The 22,902-nt window shown below is 42.1% G+C and overlaps 1 protein-coding gene across 3 annotated transcripts in view; it reads left to right on the top strand.

Annotated features, from left to right (window-relative positions):
• The window catches only part of lnx1 (ligand of numb-protein X 1), a 37,420-nt gene extending 15,802 nt beyond the window's left edge, over positions 1 to 21,618 (top strand). For 2 of the 3 annotated variants that reach the window (XM_088313075.1, XM_088313074.1), the window contains 9 exons: positions 9,112 to 9,365; positions 11,885 to 12,016; positions 15,552 to 15,760; positions 16,760 to 17,152; positions 18,508 to 18,642; positions 18,712 to 18,889; positions 20,015 to 20,261; positions 20,747 to 20,905; positions 20,977 to 21,618. In XM_088313075.1, coding sequence (XP_088169201.1) covers positions 9,112 to 9,365; positions 11,885 to 12,016; positions 15,552 to 15,760; positions 16,760 to 17,152; positions 18,508 to 18,642; positions 18,712 to 18,889; positions 20,015 to 20,261; positions 20,747 to 20,905; positions 20,977 to 21,112 — 1,843 coding nt within the window. In that variant the 3' untranslated portion in view covers positions 21,113 to 21,618. The remainder of the gene's footprint in view (positions 1 to 9,111; positions 9,366 to 11,884; positions 12,017 to 15,551; positions 15,761 to 16,759; positions 17,153 to 18,507; positions 18,643 to 18,711; positions 18,890 to 20,014; positions 20,262 to 20,746; positions 20,906 to 20,976) is intronic. The other variant, XM_088313076.1, reaches the window with a different exon arrangement.
• Positions 21,619 to 22,902: the final 1,284 nt, after the last annotated feature.

Here is a 22,902-nt window from a genome sequence, read left to right as displayed (position 1 = left end):
ACACTCCCAAAGATGTCTGGCATAATCACAAACTCGCCTACTAAAAACACTTCAAACAAGCTGTGGCATAACAATCACAAACCTGTGCAGTAAAAATAAAAAAATCTGCCTCCAAACTTCATCTGGCACAGGAATCACATGTGTCATGACAATCACATACCTGTGTATGAAGCATAACAATTAGTCTCTCTTTTATGTGGCATAACAATCACACTTGTGTATGTCACATAGCAATCACGCGAACGGGTCCTTAACACAATCACTCTCAAAGTTGTATTGCATACCAAAGACATACATGCACAGAAAAAACAATCACTCTCAAAGTGATGTGTGGTATAACAATCACATGCATGAGTAGTACAAAATCACTCAAGTAAGGCAGATAGGTGGAGCTGCTGTCTAAAAAAAAAAATGCAAAAAATGCGCTGTTTGTCATGTGCATTAGCGCCACCTACAGCGCTGTAATTATGGTATGAAAAAAATCTGCAAGTTTTCTCCTCGAGGGCTCAACTTCTGAAACGCTACCTTCAGCCCGTTTGATCGCGCTTCAGCATGGACGCACCCTAACGGGATTAGCAACCCGGTCGGCACGCGCTAGCTGGATCTCAACTGTACGAGTCACTGGAGGTTCCGAGTCATCGGGTCAGAGCACCTCATGACTCAAACTCTTGATAATTATTTTTTTTTGTCTGGCCCTTGTCTCGTTCTGTTTGGATGTATGTGGCCTAATGGGTTCTGAAATCTAATACAAAAAAAAGATATATTGGCGCACACGCCAGAACGGGAATTATTTGGAATTTGCGGTATTTCGGTGGCAGTTTTAGTTGGTCAAGAATAATCCTGTAAATGTGTGTCAACATGGAACAAAAAACGCTATTGCCTTGAAAGTTAGCACAATTCAACGTTAAATGCTAACGGTTGAGTAGTGCACAAATCCCGCCAATGGGAAGCTGCGGATTTGAGTTTAGCACTCTCAACGAAGATCTGCGTTTGACTCCCAACTGGCAAGAATCAAGATAACGTGCCTTAGCCACTCTTGATGACGTAAAACGGACGCGTGTGGAGAGCATCTGAATCATGCATGCTTGCCTTCATTTATTCATGCAGCCAAGTGAGCGTCGGCTTGCTCGGTTTCTCCCGCCAGACAACCGGCAACAATTTCTACTATATATATTTTTTTTTATCTTGCGCTATCGCAAAAACTCTGTTGCATATTTTCTTTGTCAAACTTGTCTGTCGAGGAAGATAGAAGACAGTTAGGCGGCCATTGTTTTGCCAACGCTTCCGTCTACATATTGCAGTTCATCGTTCGGACCCCCCGTGATCCTACGTTTTATTAAACAATCGTTTTTGTGTCTAATGCCCTCACATGTGGGAAAGGAGAGCCACAGTCGTCCATGACCTCTTCGCCCGATGCTTCACCTCCGCTTTGCGGCGCACTTTAATATCTGCTCCCGAACCGTTCAAGTGCTTTTCGTCGCCCAGATGGCTTAAAAAGGCTAAATCCGTTGACCCCTCCCCCCCCCCCCCCCCCCCCAAAGCCTGCAAATGTCGTCTTTTTGCGGCCGGTCGCAGCGTTTTCTCATAGCTTCTTTTTGGCTCGTCGGCAACAGGGTGTAAGTGACAGCCGCGGCGTTAATCCCTCACGCGAGTGCCGTGAGTGCCAGGGCGTCGGGGTCAGGGTTGGCTGGGGGGGGGGGGGGGGTCGCCGAGGCACGCGGGCAGGAGATGGAGGCCGAGGCGTTCTCTGTGATGGGTCTTTTTTTTTTTTGTTGTTGTTGAGAGGATTACGACAGTTCAAGTTCGGGAAATTCGCCACGGTTTAGATGGAGATTCCGGACAAAAGGGGCTTGGCAAGGCGTTCAGTGGATGGTCTCGCGTGTTTGTTTTTTTTTACGAGAGAGTTTCGTCGCTCTCTTGTTTAGGTGGCAAATGAGTGCATGTGTGATTTATTTATTTATTTTTACTTCCTTACGTGATGGACAATTAGTTTTACCTCTGGACAGTTCCGACGCTTTCTGTTTTTTTTTTTTTCTGTTTGATTTTTGTGCATCTACTTTGCAGAACTGGTAACTAGACCAGTTTGCCCAAAGTCAGTCAGCTGGGATCGGCTCCAGCTCACCCCGTGACACTAATTGGGAATAACTGTTCGGGAATGGTTGGATGGGCAATTTTATTTGTGTCGTGTATTTAATTGTTTTCTAGTTTACTTGGGTCCTGCTGGAGAGTTGCACTGTCATCTCGTTTTGCTTCTCTGGTCATTTTCTCATTTTACTTTATTTTCTGTCGTTTATTTTTTCACTGGACTTTGATGATGTTTTTTCTGTGATAGAGGAGTGTTGTTGTGATGTTTTTTGGTTCTACTTCTGTGATGATGCACATTTGCAATAACTCCTCATTTGACTTCTTTTATGATGGACAGTTAAGTCATTTTTCTGCTTTTTTAAGTATTATTTCATGTCATGGGGGACAGTTTCAAATTTTTTTTTTCTCATTATACTTCCGTGACGGTGAACAGTTAGGACATTTCTTCATGATCCCTTTGTGATGATGACCAATTAAAAAAAAATATATACATGTTCCCGTTTTATTTCTGTGATGGTGAACAGTTACGACGTTTTCTTGTTTTGCGACTGTCAGGCCATACAATCAAAATGGTTTTTTTTTTCCTTTTGTATTTACAGTTTAATTTTGGGGATGATTGACAAAAAAAAAAGTTCTCCAATTTTTATTTAGTGATTTTGGGCAATTACAGGATTTTGGGTTTGAGCGTATTCACAAGTCAGATGATGTCCGGAGATGGAGCGGAGACCAATCCCGGGTGTATCCCGCAAAACAAGATTAGCGGGAACTTCCCCCCGCTTGGTTGGCTGTAAGGAGACACCTTCCCAGTATAATCACACCGTTCCGATGCAATCAAGAGGCGGGCTTCACTTATGATGGGAGCTGTATTGATTGGGCGGGAAAGTCATGACTCAGTTGAGCCAACACGCCAAATCTGCTGCGAGCGCTGCAAAAGGAAAATAGCCAGCAGACACGTCAACATTTGCTGTCCACAGCTTTTTCAATTCAAGTTTTTAGTTCGGGCATTAGTCAAGCTACGTTAGCTTGTTGGTATCAATTGCGCAAGTAGGACGAAGGAGTTTGAAGCCGTACGGGAAACGATGTCTAATTGTTACGTATAGTATGGCAAAAAAAATGCTTCCGCCGCAGTTTGTCCATTAGATTTGTGCAAATTCCGACGGGAAGTTCGATGCCAATATTTCACATTTACCGTCTGTAAAGTTTTAAGAGTGAGAAAATATCATTAAAATATGTGAAAATATTTTTTTGTTCTTTCCTTTTTATTACGTGTTTTACTTTTTTTTTTTTTTCATTTTGCATAGTCGAACTGACTTTTTCATCTCCAAGTCGACAGATTTTATGTTCCATTTTACATTTGAAAAATGATGTTTAAAAAAACAAAAATAAATAAAAAAAATATATATATATATATATTATATATATATATATATATATAACTAAATAAAAATTTTTAAAAAAGCAAGTGGGCCTAAAATAGAATTTAGAAAAAGTCTGTTGGAATCCTCGCATCACGCAGGCTGCTTTTCAAGTTTATATTGTTGACCTGAGCCTAAACTTAAATTTGTTTCCTTTTTAATGACAATTATTTATTTTTGCCATTGATTTTTTTTGGGGGGGGGGGCAGTTGATGTATTTATTCCGTAATTTTTTTTTTTACGTTTTAAAAAATTTTCCATTGCCAAAAAGAGCAAATGAGCCGCTTTCGCTCAGGGCCTCACCTGAATGCGGCTTTTATAATCCGTGCATGGAACTTCACCCCGAATGCCTGCTGCTGCTCGTGCAGCAGATGGGATGAACGTGCTCATCGGGCGGATCCAATCAACGCGCCGTCCTCTGATTAACACCTCTCTAATTCGCCATTAACGGGATTACTCTGCATTTATGGGCCTCCGCTTGCTCCTGGCGGCCATTCCGACACAATTTTGTGCATCTGGTGCAAAGCCGCAGAGAGTGCGTGACGAAGGCCCAACTAATAAACTAATCGAAGTAACGCTGTTTTTTTTTTTAATGTCTTATTTTGCTCCTTTTATTTTAGGCAAACGACAGGAAGTGCTGCTGCAATGTGCATTGCTCTGTAAACAAAAACAATGCAGCTAAGCCTCTGGCTCGAGAAAGCATGCTTTTTCTGTAACAACCCTAAATGCCACAAGATTTCACCGAAATCCCCGTTAAAAGAAAATTAGTCATTTGTGTCAAGAAAGTATGTTGAACAAATGCATCGCGACAGAAGAGGAGGAGCTAAGTTTAGCCTGGGTTGTTAGCAGGAGTTATAGAGAATCTTCATCGTATGTGGACATTTTTTTTTTTTTAATCATTTGTAAGCCATTTGTGTTTTGTGGCATATTTTGGACCATAGGTGTTGATATTTTTTTTAATTATTAAAAAGGGAAATAATGAACGTTTTCAGCTACGACATGCCCTTTATTTATTCTTTTTGCATTTAAGTGTCATCTCACATCTATAAAGTTTTATGCAATCACATTTCATCAGATTTCAAATTAGCGCTCGTTCATATTTTGGTAAAAATGACAAATTATGGACAACAAAATTTCAATGTAATAAAAAAAAAATAAATGGAATTACAAGTAGTAGCTTCCCGATGGAGTCGCTTATTTTTCTACACCAGCATGTATAGCAGTTGTGTGCTGCATTTTTTGAAAACGACATCATCATCTTCAGTGGTATTGCTCCCTTGAAAGCAATCTAAGAAAAGTGTAAATCCTAGTCCTGCACCAGTCTTCGATCTGCTTTCTAGTTACTGTTGGCAGCTTCTCCCATGCATAATATTTCACATTGTTTTTCACACATTCTTCTGTGAGAAATAGCCGCCGGCGTCATCCGGCCTGGCAGAGACACCGCAGATGTTTTTCCCTTTATTTTTTTTTTTTTCCCGCCCACTCAGCTTTTTACGTGTCATGTGTCGCTGATGTATTTTCTGAGCGCTTCAGAAAATTGGCCGTCAGAGTTCTAAATTGGCAACGACGTCTGCTGATTTTTCCGATCGATACGTCCGAGACTGAGCAACTGGCGCGCCGCTCTAAGGAGATTTGTGTGTCGATTTTGTCGTCGACGGGCGGCGAACAAAAGACGCCATTTTTTTTCAAAACACGATGTGAAGTGAATACACTGGAGAGAAACAACAAATAGTGTGGACTCGCGTGTTGTCAGGCTTGCAGTTTGTACAGCCGTGCTTCCAGTGTCTCCCTTGTGCCTTTTTGTCTTTGCGCTCTTTTGTTTCAGCGCTGCTAATTGCCTCAGCCAACAACAGCATTATAGCACATTTGGATGCCGATACGGATAATCGGGATGAACAAAGCGACGCTGGCTTCGGCCGAGCTTCCAAGTAACACAATTGCAGTGTGGCGCAGTTGACTTGCATGTGATTTCAATTTGTCGTCTTCAAAAATCTTGATTGACATTTGAATTATTTTTACGATGTTTTCTAGCTTCTACGTTTTTTTTTTTTTGAACGGCGAAGGATGGGTCTGACGTATTGTCATTTTTTTAATGGGATTTCAATAACGGTGGACAGTTGTGAAATGTTCTTTTTGTTTTCATTTTGTTTCCACGATGGTCGACCAGTTCGACATTTTCTCATTTATTAGTTTTGCATGTGGTGGTGAACGGTTGCGATATTTTCTCATTTTTTTTTAATTTTCTTTGCACAATGATGGACATTAAGTTGAACTCAAATTTTGGGGGTTTTGGAAATTCTATGATAGTTTATATCTTTTTTTTTTTTTTTATTCTTTTTTGTGGTGTTAAGACATTTTCTTGTTTTTAAATTTTTCATCTGTAATGTTGGACGTTTGCGACATTTTCTCATTTTCAATTTTATTTCTTTAATAATGTTCTGCAACAACATTTGTTTTTTTTTTTTATTAATTAATTAATTTTTGTGACGATAAACATGAGGACATTTTCTTATTTTGAAGATTCAAATATTTAATGGCGGACGATTTTGACATATTCTCATTTTTTTATTTCATTTCCGCAATGATGGTCTATAAAATGTATTTATTTATTGATTTATTTATTTGCGCTGATGCGTTTTCTGATTGCACTTTGTTGACAACGGCCTGCCATGAAATGCTCTCATACGCCGTTTTATAACAGGCGATTAATTTTTTCTCATATTTTTTTTTATTGTCTTGTTGAAAGACAATTAGTGTTTTATTTCCGTGATGCCGGACCGCTCTGGGATTATAGTCGTCACATTTTTTTTAATAGACACTCATAACAATTTCTCCGTTTTTTTTTTTTTATGTCTGCAATGACCTGTTTTCACCCTAAGTGCTTGAAAGTTACGGCAAAAGAAATACTTTACATTATTTACACTCAAAAAGCTTCCTGCAGTGTGTGAGAATTTGAGTCTTTTGACCCGCAGTCATCTCGGCAGCTGTGTGTGCGTTGGGTGGGGTGGTGGGGGGGTGTTAATTTGCGACATGGTGTCGGTCGTCAGCCAGGGAGCGGAGAGCGAGAGTATGTGGGTTAGGACGGATAATCCATTCGCGCCCCAAAGAGGATTGGAGAGTCTCACAGGCTTTGATGACTTGTGAGCCGGGTGTTTATTTCCCAGCGCAAGAACACGGCTGTTTGTGCCGCATCCAGGCACGCCCCAGAGCATTGTGGGTAATTGTGGCTACACTTGGAGATGAAGGATGAAGATGGGGGCGTGGCCAGGGTGCCACGTTCGCCCAAAATCTTCTGCGATGGACAGTTGTGACGTTTTCTCTTTGGGTACTTTTAGTTGTGTGAAGATGGACAATTGCGATGTTTTCTCATTTAACTTTTATGACAAAGGATAGATTTAATTGTTAAATTTTATTTCTGCGATGACGTATAGTTTAGATTTTTTTTTGGTGTGTTTTACTTTTGTGATGATTTTTATTTTTCATTTCATGTTGAAGCAAGAACATTTTCTTTGTTTCTGTTTTGGCACATTTACTTGTTTGTGTTTGGTTTGGCTTCGTTTCGTTTCGGCTACGTTACGTTCGGTTTCATTTCGTGCAGTTTAACTTTTTCAAATGAGATTTTTCTGATGACGGCCCCTTACTATATCTTTTCATTTTGAATTTTATTCCCGGCGATTTTTCTCTTCTTACTTTGGAGACACCTTTCTATCAAGAAAAATCTTTTTTTTGGGAGTGTATGCAACTGTGACTGCACTCGGAGACGGGAGATAAAGTCGGCATGGGGCTCGCTGGGTATCTTTTGCGCCTTAACTCGTCCCACATTTGAGGAATGACGCAAGAACAATGCGAGGACGAGGACACGGCGCCACTAACAAGCATCCAGTCAGCCGCCTGGGGGGGGGGGGGGGGGGGGGGCAACCACGGTGGTTGTCGTGCGTACGTCCCCTAAATTTTATTTTTGAGCAGCATAACGGAGGGAATATTCGCGTGTACGAGCCGCCCAAAGTGACTGACAACCTTCGGCGATATCCACCCTGCAGCAGCAGACACCATTCAGTCAGTCACGCTTTTTTCTTTCTTGTGACAGGCTGAGGCCTTAAAATAAACAATCCAAACACGAGACATCAACACGACTGCTTCTAAAACTCTCTCCCTTTTAATGTACAAGACAAAGCTATTAATAAACACATTTTCACATCAAACAAGCACTTTCTGTGATGTGACAGCACTAAATATATTCTCCTTGCTCACTGAAGACATTTTTCCGTTTTTTTTTTTTTTTTAGCTCTTTCCATCCCATTAATCGTTCTTTGCATGCTAATAGCTGAATCCAATCTGTTTCCCCGCTTGCCCCGAAAACGCTCGCCTCCTATGGCCGAACGAGACCGCACCGCGCCCCCCTCCCGCCCACCTGCTCCGACGCCGATTGACATATTGCTCTATTCAACCACTGTAGCCGGTTAACTTCCATGTTGGCGCCGCGACATGCTCGATGGCGTTCAATTTACGAACTGAACGAGCAGGAATAACTCTCTGAGGCAGGCCAGGCAGTGTTACGTAAAAGTGCGGCGGATCGATGCTGACTCTTGGCGGGCGGGGGGGGGGCTTTGTGTAAAGCTCCCCCCCAACCCGTTGTGATCTGTGACTGAAAGTAAAAGATGTGAGCAATATGTTGCAGCAAAGGAGTATTTTTGTTCCCCGTGAAATATGGACACAGTCAGGTCAACCAGTCCTCCGCAAGCCTTCGCTTTATCTTGTTTTCTTTTATTTATTTATTTATTTTTTTACACCCTCTCATTGGGGCCGGCCGCAGAATGGATTTTTCTTCCCCGAGCTTGGTTTTGATCCAGCTCATTACGGCCCAGTTAATGTCCACGCTGATGGCTCCGCAGAGACGAGACGAGTGGAGGGAAGCGAGGAGGAGCTATTTTCTGTCTCACATGAAGCGGAGATGGAAGAGAAAAACGTTTCCGCTGGGAGCGTGTTACCTGGCTGGCTGTGGAAAACGTGTTTACACCGTGTCGAGATGTGTTTACGGGCGTGTGTGTTGATTAGTGTGTACGATCATGATAGACGTGTCCACCCAATTTCATGGCGATTGGTGATTTTATTTTGTGTTCTTATTTCCCGCTAATTTCGCTTCGTTACAGCTCCAGCTGTTGTGAAATGCGCCACATAAATAAAGTTATATTGTCTTTTATTGAACGATGAATGATCGATTCAACCCAAAATGGTCGACTTCCTGTTCAATTTTGGACATGGGCCTGTTATGATGCCATTTTTGTGTCAGTGTGAAACTGGTGTCAGGAGGTGATTGATTTATTTATTTAATTATTTTTTTTTGTTTTTTTTATAGCCTTCCTGGGGCTACCTAATGACGTTTGGAAGGTCGTGTTGGCTAAAATACATAACAGAGAAGTCTGCCTGTGACCTTTTCCGGCTCCCTCGTGAATTTATTGACTTTTACTCCGAGCTTCTTGCTGCCACAACCGTTCCGACACATTATTCAAAACAAAAGATTCATGAAAATATCACCCGCGCATAATTTGTCCGACATATCCGATGTTGTCTGACACTTTCTTTTTTTTTTTTTTTCTTCTCCTCGATTAAGGTGTAAAGGCGCCTCTCACTATGGCCTCTCAGCGGACAGAAAGCGGCGCTCTCAGGAGGGCGAGTGCACCGACAGCACGTCGGAGCTCACCATCGCCACATTGCCCGGCGACGGCCCCGCCTCCGCCGCCGTGGCCCTGCTGTCAGACGAGGCGGGTCTGGTCAACCCGGCCTTCGACGCCAGCATGGAGGAGCACAGCCAGTCGGGAAGCACCGGCAGCCTGGCAGCCCGCTGCAGCAGCAAGAAGAGTGAGTGTGAGTTGCGCATCTTGAAAAATTCAGCGCCCCTCGAAGCACTTATCGTTTTATTTAGCCGCATGAAATTTGGTGAGTGCGTCTTTCACGGGTAGGCGCACAAAAAAAGGTTTTAAGAGCGCATGCTCAAAACCACTCTTCTATTTTTATTTGTTTGAGGGGTGTCTTGTTTTGTAATTGAGAAAATTCAGCCACCGATGCCAGATTTACTTAGCAACATAAAATTTGGTAGGCGTGTCTAGCGTGAGTAGACCCACCAAAAAGTTTGGAGAACCTATGCGCAGAATGATACAGGAAGTATTTTATTTTGATTTGGTTGATAGGTGTCATTATACTGCCACTGAATTTCCATTTTGAAAATTCAACCCCCAAAACCAGTTTCCCTTATCGTAAAATTTTGGTGCGCGTGTCTAACGTGAATAGACGCACAAAAAAGTCTAAAAAAAAAAAAAAAAACATTTCCCCAAGAAGAAACAGGAAGTCTGTTTAAATAAGCCATTTTAAAGCAGTACAAAAGTCCTCATGAAATTGCCTGAAAAATGTTTTCCTCTCGTCATTTTGGGACAATTCAATTCAAGGTCCACAAAAAATCAAGAACGCTCAAAAAACATTGGAAGTCTTCTTTTGGTTTGAAGCAAGCTTAAAGGCCCTCATGAATTATCAAAAACATTTTCTCAAAATTCAGCCCCCGTGCCACCAGTTTCTCTTCGCAAAATGAAATTTGTCAGGCATGGCTCGCAAAAAGTAGACCCACAAAAAAGTCTCAAGTCATTTTAACGGCTGTTAAGGCCCCTCTTGAGTTTTCTTTGTACTACTCTGCGATCAATTTCCTCGAATTTTATTCAACGAGCATGTTATGCAGTCAAGGAGAAATGGAAGTAGACGGAGATGGAGTTTTAATATCGCCGCTGCTAGCAATGCGTTGAAAGTGACAACATCTCCCACCTGAGCGCAGTCAAAAAAGCCCCCGCCCATAACTTGAGCATTCAGTCATCGGGGACTCCAAATGACGTCGTGCAGCACTTTCCACCGCGGGCCGTCGTCACTGCCGTGCGCGTCACCAACGCTGAGCAAGCTGTCACGGCCAGAAGCGGCCGCGGCTTTTAAAGAATAATGTGGCTGTCAGGAGCCATCGCATCTCCTCGGCTCCGCAGAGGGCGGCGAGGGAGCGGCGGTGTCGAGTTCACGCTGGCGAGGTTACGCTACTTTCAAAGTCTTCAAAGTTTCAAATGTGGTTGTTTTTTTTTGTTTTTTGTTAAACTTGGAAAATTATACAAAGTGAATTAAGTCGAATCTTAAATAAATTTGCATGTGATGTGTCAGAAAAGTTCCAGGACTCTTCAGTGTGAGCCACATTACCATCACATTTATAAAAAAAAAATTAAAAAAAATACCTGCTCGCAATGCTCTGAGCATCTGACAGTTCCTAGCCGAACCACTCGTGATTTTTCCCGTCTTTCCCAAGCTCAAAGAAGTCACCATTTTCTGTGCCGTTGTTTTGATTTCGTGAACTGCTATTTTGCATATTCTGCTAGATTGAGTCAAAACCTATCGATAAAGCACAAGGCAAAATTCTAGATGCTGATTTTTACTTCGATTTGCCCTGTCGGGTCTCGGGAATGTGTTGCGCAAAAATTTGGGGTATGTGAGGAAATAATTTTATGAATTCATGACTGTGCGTGGTATAAGAAACAATTCCTGGTCGCTTGCTAAATTGTGAAAGTGTTGATTCTGATTCAAATCAACTAGAAAAATCAAATTGTCTTCGGTTCCAAATTTTGTAATCTTTCAAAATATAGGAACGAGGCAAAGTACCTAAGGGATCAAAAGATACTGCATTCAAAAGTGCCTCATGGCGGCCCACCAGGAATTTTCATGGTGATCCAGATGGGCCACTCCAGGTGATTTTTTTTTTTTCATTTCATTCCAGCTTTAATTCTCCTTCCAAAAAATATTTAGTATTCAAAAAAAAGAAAACCAAAATTACTACGATGATGAGGTTCCCCACAGGCTCCACAAAATGCTTGCCGTTGACATTTTTTTGCTTGAGTTTATTCGAAACTGCGAGTCTTCGGGCGCAACCACCTTTGCACATCAGGTTGACAAGTCTGCCCGCTCTGTTACATCATGCCGTCGTTACGCAAGCACAGCGCAGATTGGGTTGGCTAATTGTGGAGCTGGTTGCGAGCGGGGCCTCTTCACAGAACAGATGCATCGCTCGGGCTTGTTGAACGCGGCTCCACAAGTGACGCTTAAACCCACACCGGGGACCGCGGGCAAAGTCACAACGCACGATACGACATATTTTGACCTTTCGTTTGATTCAGACATGCATAAAAATGCAATTTCAGTTTCCTTTTATGTCGCATACGGACTGGCTGTAGCGCCATTGGTTGGCTTTTTTTTGTCGGTGTTGACGTGCAAACCTCTGCAGCCCCGTTCCAGACATGTCCTGACATGTTGACTCCTTGTGGTTATAAAGTCCCGCTCAGCCTCACTCTTCAACTGTTTTTTTCCAGTGAGGAGCCGCTCTTTCCGGAGGCTCAACCGGGCGTTCAGCGTCCTGCGAAGGACCAAAAGTGGCACGGCCGTCAATCATGAGACCTCGGAGGAACGGGACAACACCAGGAATTCCAGCGTACCACAAGGAGGTATTGATCAGGATGGAATACGTCGCTTTTTGGGATCCTTTTTGCTTGTTATGCGAGAATGGATAAACTTTAATCCGATTCATCGGGCCTGGATTTTATGTTTTTGGATTCTTGAGCTGCACAATGTTTTTAACGAACATCAATTCTTGTATCTCTCTCTCTCTCTCTCTCTCTCTCTCTCTCTCTTTATCTCTCCCTCTCTCTCTCTCTCTCTCTCTCTCTCTCTCTCTCTCTCTCTCTCTCTCTATCTCTCTCTCTATCTCTCTCTCTCCCTCTCTCTATCTCTCTCTCTCTACCTCTCTCTCTCTCTCTCTATCTATCTCTCTCTCTCTCCCTCTCTCTCTCTCTCTCTCTCTCTCTCTCTCTCTGTGTGTGTGCTTGTGTTTTTAAAACAACCAATCAACTTTAGAATGTCCCCACTTGCTGACGCATAATGTGAAATGCCATTGACGGGCTAACGATTAGCATAGGTAGTTGCGGTCTTATAACACTTTGAGCGCGGAATATTTGAACAGAAACGGTGGTGCAACACATGTAGACACGCAATTTAACCGTACTCGCGGGCATATTTTAATTTCCCTTCCATGGAAGAAATGTGACTCTCGTGCCAGAGGTTTGCAAGCCCTTTTGCATGAAAAAGGACTTAAACCTCTTTTGTAAACTCTCATTATTACATTATATTGCTCAATTGTCCACAAATTGATTGTGATCTGGTAGAAAACATTTTTTTTAAATATACAAGTGTTGAGTCAAGAATGAAACTCATTGTAGCCAAATTGTATGATTAAAGAAAAGTGGCATTAATGGCTTTCAATTGACCAAGGAGTTGAAGAAAGAAAATTCACAAACAAACAAAATTGGGAAGTGCCAATGCATTTACAGTCGGACAACTAAAATGTTAACTTAAAAAAAAAAAAAAAAAAAAAGCAAGCAAGCAAGCGAGGTGGTCACAAATGGACCCAGAGGGTTAACTGCCTCATCTGCACTTTCCGATTCCCCAAAGAACGCGTGCATGTGTATTTGTGACGCTCCCCCAGCTGAAACAAGCACGGTGACACGGCTCCGAGCCCGAGCAGATGTTCCTTTTAATAATTCAGCTGCACATTGCGTAAGAGTTGCATCGCGGGAGGCGAATCAGGACGTGGCGGAGAGCGCTCGCCCCAGGCGCTTTCGGACAGGGACGGGATGTAGCGCACATCACGGGAGACGAGTCTTTCCTTTCTCCGCTCAGTCAAGTACTTTGATTGAATATCCCTGGGGAGTAAAGCATGCGCAACTTGGTCTGGTCAGTCTTCGCTGAATTGACATTTTCATGTTTGCAGACGTAAAGCTTCACAGTCTTGACGTTCTCGGTTCAAATCAGTTCAGTGATGAAGTGCTGCATCCACGAGTGAAAATACATGAAAGTTACACTTGATGATGGATGTGGGCGCTTCACGAAAGCGGGCAGGACAAACAGCGGCTCATTTGCATGAAACTGGAGCACCCAATCGAAAAAAAGAAGGCGACTGGCCACGTTTGTGCACAATTTTGTACTGTGACTGCACATAAACGGATTGTTAAAACAGTGCCTTTAAACACGGCAACAAATTTGCTAATTAAAACAGAACAGTCCCAAGAGAAAAAAATAAATAAATCAAGATTTATTTAGCGTATTTTCTGAACTATAGAGGGCCACAGAAAAGCCGCATGGTTCAAAATCCTGGGAAAAAAATGGCGGCTTATCGTCCGTAAAATACAGTAATTATTTCATAATAACCAATGAATACAAAAAAAAGTCCATTTGAATTGGCCCATGTTGGGGAGAATGAGCTAAATGAACACAGCAAACGTGACTATTTACAATATTTAAAATATATAAATAAATAAATAACTTTTTTTATTTTTCATCACTTGTGCTCTAGTCACGAGCTACTCTATGCACAAATAGCGTGATTTTAATATGCACACCCTGGCGACGATGCGGCGCAGTCATCTTTGAGGGACGGATGACAAACGAGCAGGGAATGAATTGACGGCAGAGACGACGATTAAACATTCCGAAAGGATGCGAGCAGAAACACAAGAACGATAACGGAGCAGTATGCGGCGAGGTGAACGGAGTCGGGAGCCTTACGTAATGGCGCTGAATGCGCTCCACCTTGAAGCGACGTGCACACCAAATATTGACTCTGGAAATGGAGAAAGTGCAACACGGGCGAAAGGGGGGGGGACGACACGTCGCTGAGGGATGAGGAGCCATTTTTCATCTCCAGCCGGCAAAATTGAAATAAAAGCAGTGGGGTGGGGGGGGTGGGGGGGGCTCCGTGGCGGATGGCCAAAATCCTCTTCTGTCATGCCAAGATGTGTCAATTGGAAAAAAAAACTATTCATTTTCATGAGCCCCCGTTTGTCTCGGGTGATATGTTTTAGATCCACCCGCGATACGGCAAAAAATGAGATATATCAAAATCTTTTGAAATATAATTAATTCATATATATATATATATTATTTTTTATTATTTATTTATTTATTTAAATTTTTGGGGGGGTGGAAATGCAACATGATCATTTTGGAATCTCAATAGTTATGTTGTCATTGTGCAAAAAAATGGAATGCATTCAATGCATACTTCGTGGTGAACCACGTTTTGTTTTTTTTCTTTAAAAATATATTGAAGCTAGAAAACATCTTGTCGACAGCACAGCGTGCAACTTAATATTTTTGTTTTTGGTAGACACAAACTCAAACTCGTGATCTGGTAAATGGTCGTCCGCTTGTATCGCGCTTTATAGCACACAAAGCGCTTTACACCGACTTCTCATTCATCTACTGGTGATGCAACATCAGGAGCAACTGAGGGTTTCATGATCAAGTCGTTTGTGTTTTTGTCCAAATTAAAAGCTACTTTGTGTCACCATGGCCACACAACTGAAAAATCCTGGCTCTGCCCCAGAATCTTGAGTCTCATTTTTTTTAGGAACGCGAAACCTCAATTGTCTTCTGAATCTACTCGGCGGAGGCGGTTACAATATCCTTTACGCACTTTGTTCAGTGTGAGAACTCTGAAAAAAATCATCATGTCGCGCCCATTTAAACATTTCTGACAAGAGATTTCCACTGTGTTAAAAAATGTACAATGCATCCAAGTCAAATCCCTCCAAATTGCCGCGCTGCACGCACCGCGAAATGAAGGATGCCTTTTGTTTCTTCGCAATCAGCGCTTGAAAATGCTTTTGTTTCACAACAACGCTGGCGTGTAAGATTTGTAGCCGCGCTCGATTCCCATGCACATTGCGTACAGATGTATATGACTAATTGCACAAACATCAAGCGAGGACAATCAGCCAAGCGCCTTTTGCTTTTTCTTGGCTCGGACCGGTTTGTTTGAGTAACCTGAGGGAGTCGAGACAGCTGCTCCGCCATCTTCTCAAACTTCTCATGGCTTCCTCTCCTGTTTAACTTGGCTTTCAAAATGTGGTTTTTTTTTTTTGTTTCTTTGCAATGTACAGCTGGGCTCAAACTTTTCTTCTTCTTCTTCTTCTCCTCCGTCAGTGTTGGCTCTGCCGCAGCTCCACCATTTGATCCCCGATGGGGAAGTGACCAGTATTAAGATCACGCGGGCGGAGCCATCGGAGCCGCTCGCCATCAGCGTCGTCGGCGGCAACGAGACGCCACTGGTGCGCATCCTCATCCAGGATATCTACAGGGAGGGGGTCATCGCCCGAGATGGACGCCTGCTCCCCGGGGATATGATCCTCAAGGTATCGCCGGGACACGGGACTGGAGGGCAGCGACTAATCGTTATTTTGGTCATCGATTTACCTGTCGATTAATTCTGAATTATTTTTTAAAAAAATGTGTTTTAATTCCCATCCCTTTGTTCAAAAACTGGACTTTATTTCAAATTGACGGTACACAAATATTAATGATGAAAGTTTGCAAAAATGTTGGATCGTTGGTTTGCAAAGTACACGAAATGAGAACACTCACAAGGAGAATGGAGGACATGGACCACAAGGGAAAAGGCCGGCATTGTGTCTTTTATTACACTTAGAAAGCCTAATTTCTCATATTTATTTTATTATGTTTTGTTGTTTTTATTTATATTTGATCTTTAATTAAAACATGTACCATAAAGTATTTGTGTTTTTTTGAGTAGCTTTAAGCTCGTAAGTTAAGGTACCTGCATTTATGCAATTAGCATTTTCAAATTGATTAATAAATGTCGTATAATAAAGTATTTTTAAAAATAGTATAAGCATATCATTGTAATTATTCTACATGTAAATAAAAAAAATTGAAACATAAATGTAAATGACGAATATGTTTTACTTTTCAAAAATGAATAGATTATAATTTTTCTCCTGTCAAAATTAAAATTCAAATGTTATGAATGTTATGTTATTCAAATAAACTAGATAACTGAATATACTTGTATAAGTAAATTAAACAAAGTATATATTTTATGTCTATTTACATGCAAATGTATTTCTTTATAAATAAAAATAAGGTTATTTAGAAAAATGCTCAGTTTATAATTAATATTATTTTGTCTGTCATCTGATTAAAAAATTGATGTTTTATATTTAGAAAATACAAATGATTTGAAATGAAATATACGGAATTACTTCTACCAAATGTTTATTTCCAGATTTGTATGCATTGAAATTAATATGATGAATTGGAAATAATGTTGATTAATAATTGAAATGAAATGAATAAATATTGGTGACAAATTCCACATTTGCTGCGCCTGTCAGGTGAACGGCATCGACATCAGCAACGTGTCGCACTGCTACGCCGTGGCCACCCTCAAGCAGCCGTGCCAGCTCCTGCGTCTCACCATCCTCCGGGAGCAGCGCCACCGCTACCGCCACCCGCACGTGGCCGCCGTCGCCGGGGGCCACCCGTCACACGGCCACCCCTTCCGGGACGACAGCGTCCACGTGGTGCTCAGCAAAAGCGCGCCCGACGAGCAGCTGGGCATCAAGCTGGTGCGACGGCCCGAGGAGCCCGGCCTGTACATCTTTGACCTGCTGGAGGGCGGCCTGGCGGCGCGCGACGGACAGCTGTGGGTCGGCGACCGCGTGCTCGCCATCAACGGACACGATCTGCGCTATGGAGCCCCGGAACACGCTGCTTTGCTCATACAGGTTGGTGGAGACCAGACAAAATTGTTGTCTTATGCGGGGGGGGGGAAATGGCTTTGTAGGTGCTGCTGTTTTGGTTAGCGATATTTAAAATCAATTCCAAATGTTTCTGAGTGAACTATAATAGCACCTGCAAAGTACACAATTATAATTTCTATCCATTGAAAGTAGAAAAGTGTTTATTTGTCACACCGGGAATCGGCGTCCACTATTTTAGGAACATTATCGTTCCTATGGCTCCTTCCGAGCAGTATTAGGGGCAATTGAAGTGATTTGTGATAATTACGTTGCTTTTCGTCTACATTTGATTGCACCGATTCCCCGACAAGCCCGTGCCAGTCGCCGCTGCTGCGTTTGTTGGCTAATGGCGTTTAATTGCCGTTAAGTCGTTCAGCGTCTCCGGGCCTGAAGTTCTGACTGGCTGGCTCGACTGGCTACTCCCTATTGGTCTCCCTGAGCAGGCACTTTCTGACAGAGATTAACAGCCAGCGGGCCTGAAATTAAATTAGGCCAATTAAGGCAATAATGGGCCCAGGACTGTTTTAATAAGGAGTTGAGTTCCGCGCTGAAGAGACGAGGTCGACTCTCAGAGGAGAGAAGGAGTCGGAAACAGTCGGTTAGTCGTCAGGCGAAAGTGGGAAAGTGTTAAAAAAAAGCTCTTAGAGCACGATCCGAGACAATCAAGGAAATGCCAGAACACTCATTTATGCTCCTTTAGAGAGTGACTTCGATAAAAAATGAGACTCAATTATCTTGCCGCAAGCTATTTTAGGCTGAGAAAAATGGACGATGAAAGTCATCGTCGCCTTTTAGACGTTGTGATAAAGCCGTTTTTTTTTTCCCTCATTATTTCGCAAAGATATCATAAAAGAATTATATATTAGCAATGCCAGTTCAGCCTGCGCAAAAATTCCCGTGCGCTTTTTCAAGCTGTTGGCCACTCACAGTTGGTTTTTACTGATAAAAAAAGGAATTAAACATTTCATACTTGAACACCAAAATGTTCCATCAAGCCATAAGATTTTGTCTAATAGCTTGATGCTAACATGTAATGCAAAACGTCATAGACAAGCTAACGGTAATTAGCATTGATAAAATGTTGACCTAAAGCAGGCGTGGGCAAACTACGGCCCGGGGGCCACATGTGGCCCGTTAAACGTTTTAATCCGGCCCGCCGAACTTGAAAAAAATTAAATGAATAAACCTTGGTCATGTTTTATTTTCTAAATGCTGTGCATTTTTTTTTCTCCGATGAGGTGAGGTTACCAAAACACTCCATCCATTTTAGAACCCTTTATGGCCCACCAATCACAAAGTTTGCCCACCCCTGACCTCAAGCATATTTGTGATGTGGCCAGGCGAGCGAGGAAGGCGTTCACTTCGTGGTGTCCCGTCAAATCTGCTTGCCTGCGCCCGACATCCTCCAAGAAGCTCCATGGGCCTTGGATGGCCCCCCGCCATATTCCCCCGTGGACATCGAGCAAACACTGCTGGTCAGCTCAACACACAAACACGATCGCGTCCGATGTGAATACGCATTGAATTGCTTGTTAATCTCGCAGGATTCGTGCCAGAAGCCCGCCTGCTACGAGAAGACGGTGACGCTGACCAAGGAGCCGTACGACTCGCTGGGCATGGCCGTGGCCGGCGGCATGTCGAGCCGCGGGTGGGACCTGCCCATCTACGTCACCAACGTGGACCCCGACGGCGTTGTAGGCCAGGAGGGTTCCATTCGCAAAGGTACGCACAAAAACCGACCCCCGAAAACGTGCTGTACCTTGAATTTGTCATGATTCAAATAATTCAACAATGTTGTGCACCGTCAGGCGCAATTTAATTGCAGCAGGCAGCGCTGATGGGTTTGCGCCATCTGCTGATTGACGAACACGCGTTTAATTATGAAAGTTAATCGTGCGGCGGCGGCGGTTCAGCACTCCGCAAATTGTCTCCAAGCCCACGAAAACATTAGCGTTAGCGTAGCACCAGGAAGGAGAGAAATGGATCATTTTACGTCGTGGCAGGACTCGTGCGGCAGATTTTGCTGACTCGGGTGTCTTTAATGCATATTAAGCATGTCATTGACCCTCTGTGTATGAATCTCTTTTTATGAGATTATGAAGGCTGAATGCTTCACATTGTTGCATTGCACACTTTGATCTTTCACCCTACTTTAGTTTTTTTTTTCTTAGCACTAAAGTATATAAAATAATACTTTGGGTTGTTATTATTGATTATGCTGGAAGCCAAATGTAAATCATGTTAAGACAGATTTATACCAGGTTTGGTATTGCATTTTTTTGGTGTTTTCTTCTGTTAACTGTAAAATGATGAATAATTAATATATAAATAATTAATATATATATATATATATATATATGTCAATATATATTAATTATTTATTATTTTATTATATATAATTATTTATAGTGTGTGTGTGTGTGTGCAATATATAATTTATACTAAATTAAACTAAATAAATTTAAATGATTTTTATAGCTCATGTCTCATGTGCAAAAATGCCCAAAAACACCGAATAATTATTGCTAGTATTTCATGATTAACTCCATTCGTCTAACGATTGCTTTGCAATTATGTGGCATTTTTAAGCCAAGCAAAAAAAAAAATATGTTCATTCATTTCTTTTTTTTAAATTAAATGGATCCATTTGACCCGCAACTTAACAAGAGGCGGACTAAATATTCATGATATTTGCATATGCTCACACAGCAACCTGTCCTTCATATGGCGGCTCGAAAGCACCCTTTGCTCTTTTCAAAAGCACAGGTGGCGCTCGCTTCGGGCGCCTTTGGAAGTCGCTGAATATTTCATGGAGCTCACCCTTCACCCCCCCCCCCCCCCCCGTAGGCGACATCTTGCTCAACGTGAACGGCGTGGATCTGACGGGGGTGACGCGGAGCGAGGCGGTGGCTAACCTGAAGAACACCTCGTCGCCCGTGGTTCTCAAAGTCCTGGAGATGCGGCCCCCCGACGAGGGTCTGCCCGAGGGCGAGCTGCCGCCCTGCCTGGCGTCCTCGCCCGACAGCGGCACCAAGAGCCCGCTGCCTAACAGCGACTACTCCCCGCTGTGGGTGTCATGGCTGCAGCTGCCCAGGTTTGTCATTTTAGAAGTTGTTTCAAAGACCACTCTGTAAGAAAACTCAAAAAGTCATTCTACGTAGAGGACGAAGAGTATATGACTGTGAGTACTATTATATTTTTACAGGACAGTTTGTTGCTGAACATTTTGTCTTCAATCATTGCTTAAAGGGGTAAAACTCCGCAGAAAAGATGCTACTTAGCATTAGCATTAAGATGTTGAGCCTTTTTTTAAGATAGATTTAAATCTACATATGTTTAGTTTGACAGTAAACTTCATCTAAGTGTTGAACACAGCTTGGTTTTGACAAAAGACTTGCTTGATGCTAACATGAGTAGGTAACGGAAATTGGCCTTGATGTTACGCTAATCATAAGAACTGCTACAGCATGTTGCGAAATAACGTCAGAGAGAGAGAGAGAGAATTTTTTTGCCAATACGTTCACATGCGCAAAAATGCCCGTTTACAAAGAGCGCATCCCCCTCTTCTTTGTCCCGCAGGCACCTGTACGGCTGCAAGGACATCGTGCTGCGGCGCAGCATGTCGGGCAGCCTGGGCTTCAGCATCGTGGGGGGCCTGGAGGAAGTCAACTGCAACCAGTGCTTTTTTATACGCTCCATCGTCAAGGGCACGCCGGCCTACAACGATGGCGGGATAAGGTCAGATGCAACTCTGCTTTTTACAATTTTTTTTTTTTTATGTCCATATTTACTGACGTGTGTGTTCATAGATGCGGGGACATCTTACTGGAGGTGAACGGAAAGAGTACGTGGGGCATGACCCACATGGCGTTGGTACGTCTCCTCAAGGAACTTCGGGGACGGATCACGTTGACCCTGGTGTCGTGGCCGGGAAGCTTGATGTGATTGGATTTTGGGGTGGCGCCCTCTTGAGACGGGACTTTTTTTGGTCTCTGGGAACTTGGACACGGAACGCTTGAGGTTCTACTACTGTAAATGTCAGGTGCGTATAAAAACAAACAAAAAAAAAAAAAGAAAATACTGATGGAAGCACTTGTACTACATCTGTTTATCATACAACACGTTGCCAAGTAGTCGTCTGTGTCGTTTGACTCATTTCTTTCAGATTTGAAGAAAAAAAAAAATGTGTTCATAAGATGTTTCAAGAAACTACTTCAATAATTAGGTGACTTTGTGGAGGCCTTACTCATTTTCTTACTTTTAAGAGATTTAAAAAAAAAAAAAACTAAACAAAGAAAAAAAAACAAAAAACAACTGACTTGGTTGCTGTGTATCCGTCGGTGGTCTGCAGAGGCCGTCCGCCGCGGTTGTTTGTGTCCGCTTCGGCCCGTGTCGTATATCTGATATCGGTACACTTGGTTCAATGGTCAATAAAAGTCATTGGAAAAACACGTCAGCAAATCGCCTCACTTGGGGTTTTCATTTGATATTCATTTATGTTTTGTCTGTGTGTGTGTGCGTGCGTGTGTGAAATAAATATACACTCTTGTACCCCACATGCCTATTGTAATACATTTTAGTTATTTATTATGATGACAAAGGTCATTGTCATAATCACTAGAATATTTATTATTATTATGACTTATTACATATGACTTTTACTGCTTTTGTTATTGTATAATCACATTTTTCCAGGATCCAACAAACTTACAAATATAATTTTTGTTGAATTTTATTTTTGGGGGGGGGAATTATTAATTTGATTTAGTCACCATTATTAATATAATTGTCATTATTAATATCGCTATTATTGTTTGGATAATTATATTATTATTTCATCATAAAATATCATAATTATTATGTCACCCAAAAAATTAAAGTCCCCCCCCAAAAATTTATATTTTTCTTCTAGCTTTATTTCTTTAAATAAAAATAGATTTATTTCCTTTGATGGCTTCAATTTTATGATAATTATTTTATTATTATTGGGTAATTAAACATTCCCAGTGGCATACACTTTAAAATGTCATCAAATCACTATTAAATATTTCTTTCTTACTGATAACATAAACTATAAATTTTTGAGTATCAACTTTTTGACTCATGTTATATTCCGAAGGATACTCGCTTCTGACACCAAACCACTCCACTTTTGCCGCCATTTCTTCCAGCAGCCAGAAACCATTTAATGAATTTTCTTGGCATGGCAAGCACAGATATTTGCAACAGTCATCCACATACTTTTCTGCCCCAACTGCCAAACACATCTTTTTCTCTGACTTGGATTTAGCAATTGGATCACTGCAAGGACCAAACTTCCACAGTGCTGTCAAAAAATGCACATTGAGGAAACGGGTTGTCTTTACACCCGAACGGCCTCGACTGACAAATCCCATACGCGCATGTGATGTATGTTTCCCATATGACTGCAATGAAAGTTGACACCTCGTCTTTGGGAAAGCGGAGAAAAAGGTTTTTATTTTGTCTCATCCACCAGACACGAGCCAAATCTGTGAGTGAAATGGTGTCAGAATGTGGGAATTTCATGGGTTTCTTTCGTAAATGGTGTCATACATTGGCTTGTTAGTTGAAATCTGTCATAAATGGAGTCATTTGTGTCCTACATGGTGTGAGAATTTAATAAAGAAAGCACAGTTCTATTATTAATGGTGTCAGAAGTAGGACAGTTAATGGAGGTTTGTGATACAACTTGTACACGGTGCAGCGATTAATTA

This window comes from Idiotropiscis lumnitzeri, chromosome 13 (assembly GCF_059441095.1).
Source record: "Idiotropiscis lumnitzeri isolate Australia: NSW breed Sydney's pygmy pipehorse chromosome 13, RoL_Ilum_1.0, whole genome shotgun sequence".
Taxonomy (NCBI): Eukaryota; Metazoa; Chordata; class Actinopteri; order Syngnathiformes; family Syngnathidae; genus Idiotropiscis; species Idiotropiscis lumnitzeri.
Note: the sequence above shows the minus strand (reverse complement) of the source record. Positions and strands in the feature narration are given on the sequence as shown.